Source organism: Volvox carteri (genome assembly GCF_000143455.1).
Source record: "Volvox carteri f. nagariensis unplaced genomic scaffold VOLCAscaffold_32, whole genome shotgun sequence".
Taxonomy (NCBI): domain Eukaryota; kingdom Viridiplantae; phylum Chlorophyta; class Chlorophyceae; order Chlamydomonadales; family Volvocaceae; genus Volvox; species Volvox carteri.
This window is the reverse complement of record NW_003307575.1, coordinates 158,757-161,306: the sequence shown is the minus strand read 5'-3', so window position 1 is coordinate 161,306 and position 2,550 is coordinate 158,757. Positions and strand designations below refer to the sequence as shown.

The following is a 2,550-nucleotide window of genomic DNA, read 5'->3' as shown; positions in this document are numbered from 1 at the left end:
TTTCCCCCCCTACACCACTGCTGGTGCTGCTCCTCGTACTCGTACTCGTTGCGCTGCCGAACACAATGTTGTCCAGTCGGAATTCCCCGTGCACTATCGCCGGGCGTGTCGTGTTTTGCGCAGATGATGACGACGCGTCGGTCTCGGGTACGTGTCGTGTCAGCCAGTCCACCAGGCGGGTGACCCCCGGGGTGGGGGAGGGGACGGAGGCTGTGTATTGGTCGCCCCATCGGCGGAGTTGGCGGGAGCAGTAGCGGTCGGGGTTGCCAAATGAGGCAAGGCCCAGGGCGCCGGGGTCCTTGGAGTGGAGAGAGGCCAGAACCTGGCGGGGAGAGTGTCGTGTGTGCGTATGTGTGTGTGTATAGATAAGGGGGACGGGGAATGATGATAGTGATGGATGGGGCAGAGGAAGGTGAGGGGCAGGGCGCTTATGTGCCAAAGATAGCCTCTAGGGTTTTCCCTTTCGCGAGCTAATCTTGTCGTGAAATAAAGTGACCCACATCATTAAATTCCCAAGGCCCAACATGGATGCCGTCACACCTAGCTGACTGGCCCACCTGGACCCACCCCTCTACCTGCGCCATGTGGCGGTAGATCTCCGTGCGCTGATGCGGCGGCAGCTCTGGCAAGTTTGGATCCAAAAAAATCCGACCTTCCACGCACTCCATAAGATAGAAAGGCGTGCCGAGCGGTTTCTCGGTCTGGCATAAGTGCACCGCACGAGGGACTGGAAAGCCCGTGGGCGACAAAGCAGCCATGACAGCGTACTCGCGCTCGACCGCATGGGCCGATGCTAGGAGCTTTCCAGGTGGCTTCTTGCGCAGGACCAGACGCTGGCCGGACCAGGGCAATACCAGCATAAAGGTGGGATTGCTCTGGCCATGGTTAAACTGATGCACATCGATGCGGCCCTGGCTGGTGGGAGCACCGCGGAACAGCTCCGGAAGCTGAGCTTGCAGGTAGTCTTGCAGCGCCTTCAGATCAAGCTGATGGCCAGCGCGGACGGGTCCCAGAGACTGCAAGGTTGAAAAACGATGCGGAGGCCATTTCCAGACCTAGACACGGAGCTTGGGCTAATTCAGATGCATCTATAAGCAGAAATTGCAGCTAGATGTTGTATCTGAACCACCGCTATTGGCGAATTTCGAAAATTTTTCTTTATCATTTCCTGGCGGTTGGAAGTCGTGGCACGTCAACGAATCCTCGGTTTCTTTGTCCGAGACATCATCGTAACCACAAAGAACCGGATGGGGCATTTCAACAGTATAGGGGACATTTTATGGAACCTACAGCAAAAATGGTGCAGCCGCAAGACCGTCGCCAGGACGCCCTTGCAGCCGCAATCGGGGCCGGAATCGCCGGGAAGGACGACGAAAGCTCGACAGCAATGTTCATGGACCTCGACATCTTACATTTGACGATTGCCGCTTTGAAGGCGAGCACCCGGTGTTGCTTTGAACAGTCGCCCTCATCCCGTCGCTGTCTTTTCCCCTGGCCCCGTAGGGCACATAAAAGCATATACCCAGTCAACCTGTACGCCCGACACCCTGACCAACCCCCCAACACCATTCCCGCCTTTTCTCTTTCGTGCAGCGTGCCGCCTTTCCTCATAACACCCTCCACACGTTCGCCGTCAAGGCCAATCCCGTGAAACGTGTACTGGAGCTCATGCGAGATGCCGGACTAGGCGCTGAGGTACGACTGTGTACGACCACGGTTGCAGGTGTACGGTGTACGAAGTTCTGGGGATATACTTAGGGGAAAGTGGTGTAGAAGGGTTGGGAGGTGACGTAGCACGACGGTGCCATGTATGTATATAAGCACATATCTGTACAGCAAAGCGCGCACTTGATTTTTTACAGATGTCCCGTTTGGACGGCTGTCTGAGGGATCTTGACAGGGAGGGATCTTGACTGCTTCGTGGGAGGGCCTGCCGGGTTTTGCCCTACCCACACCTCCTTCACCGGCTTCTCTCCCCTCCCCTCCTCACCCTCCCCACCCTCCCCTCCCCTCCCCTCCTCACCCTCCCCACCCTCCCCTCCCCTCCTCCCTCACCCTCCCCACCCTCCCCTCCCCTCCTCACCCTCCCCTCCCCTCCCCTCCTCACCCTCCCCCCCTTCCGCTGCCCCCAAAGGTCGCCTCCCTAGGCGAGCTCCGGCACGCCCTGTCCTGCGGCTTCCCCCCCGACCGGGTGGTGTTTGACTCCCCCATCAAGACGGCGGCGGAGCTCAGGTTCGCACTGGAGGCGGGTAGGTGTGTATGTGTGTACGTATGTATGTACGCATGTATGTATGTATGTATGTATGTATGTATGTAATGTATGTGGTGTGGGGGGGAGATGCACGGGAAGCTGTCTGCGGCCGCAGATGAGACGGTGTGCAGTCGCGGTGGGTGCCAGGTTGGCTGGGTGTGTATGGGTGTATGGGGTGTTGGGTGTATGGGTGTATGGGGTGTTGGGTGCCTGGGGAGATGATTATGATGACGTGTGTATGAGCTTCCTCCACCTACACCGTACCTACCCCCTACCGCCCTCCTAACACACGCACGCAA

At 58.1% G+C, this 2,550-nt stretch overlaps 2 protein-coding genes across 2 annotated transcripts in view; one reads left to right on the top strand and one right to left on the bottom strand.

The window, feature by feature from the left end:
* VOLCADRAFT_118146 (uncharacterized protein) overlaps positions 1 to 1,016 on the bottom strand; it is a gene marked incomplete at both ends in the record, with an annotated part of 3,410 nt that extends 2,394 nt beyond the window's left edge. The window contains 3 exons of the mRNA XM_002952734.1: positions 46 to 322; positions 558 to 833; positions 900 to 1,016. Of these exons, the coding sequence (XP_002952780.1) occupies positions 46 to 322; positions 558 to 833; positions 900 to 1,016 (670 nt within the window). The remainder of the gene's footprint in view (positions 1 to 45; positions 323 to 557; positions 834 to 899) is intronic.
* Positions 1,017 to 1,297: 281 nt separating this feature from the next.
* VOLCADRAFT_93499 (uncharacterized protein) overlaps positions 1,298 to 2,550 on the top strand; it is a gene marked incomplete at both ends in the record, with an annotated part of 3,843 nt that continues 2,590 nt past the window's right edge. The window contains 3 exons of the mRNA XM_002952800.1: positions 1,298 to 1,300; positions 1,594 to 1,695; positions 2,135 to 2,253. Coding sequence (XP_002952846.1) covers positions 1,298 to 1,300; positions 1,594 to 1,695; positions 2,135 to 2,253 — 224 coding nt within the window. The remainder of the gene's footprint in view (positions 1,301 to 1,593; positions 1,696 to 2,134; positions 2,254 to 2,550) is intronic.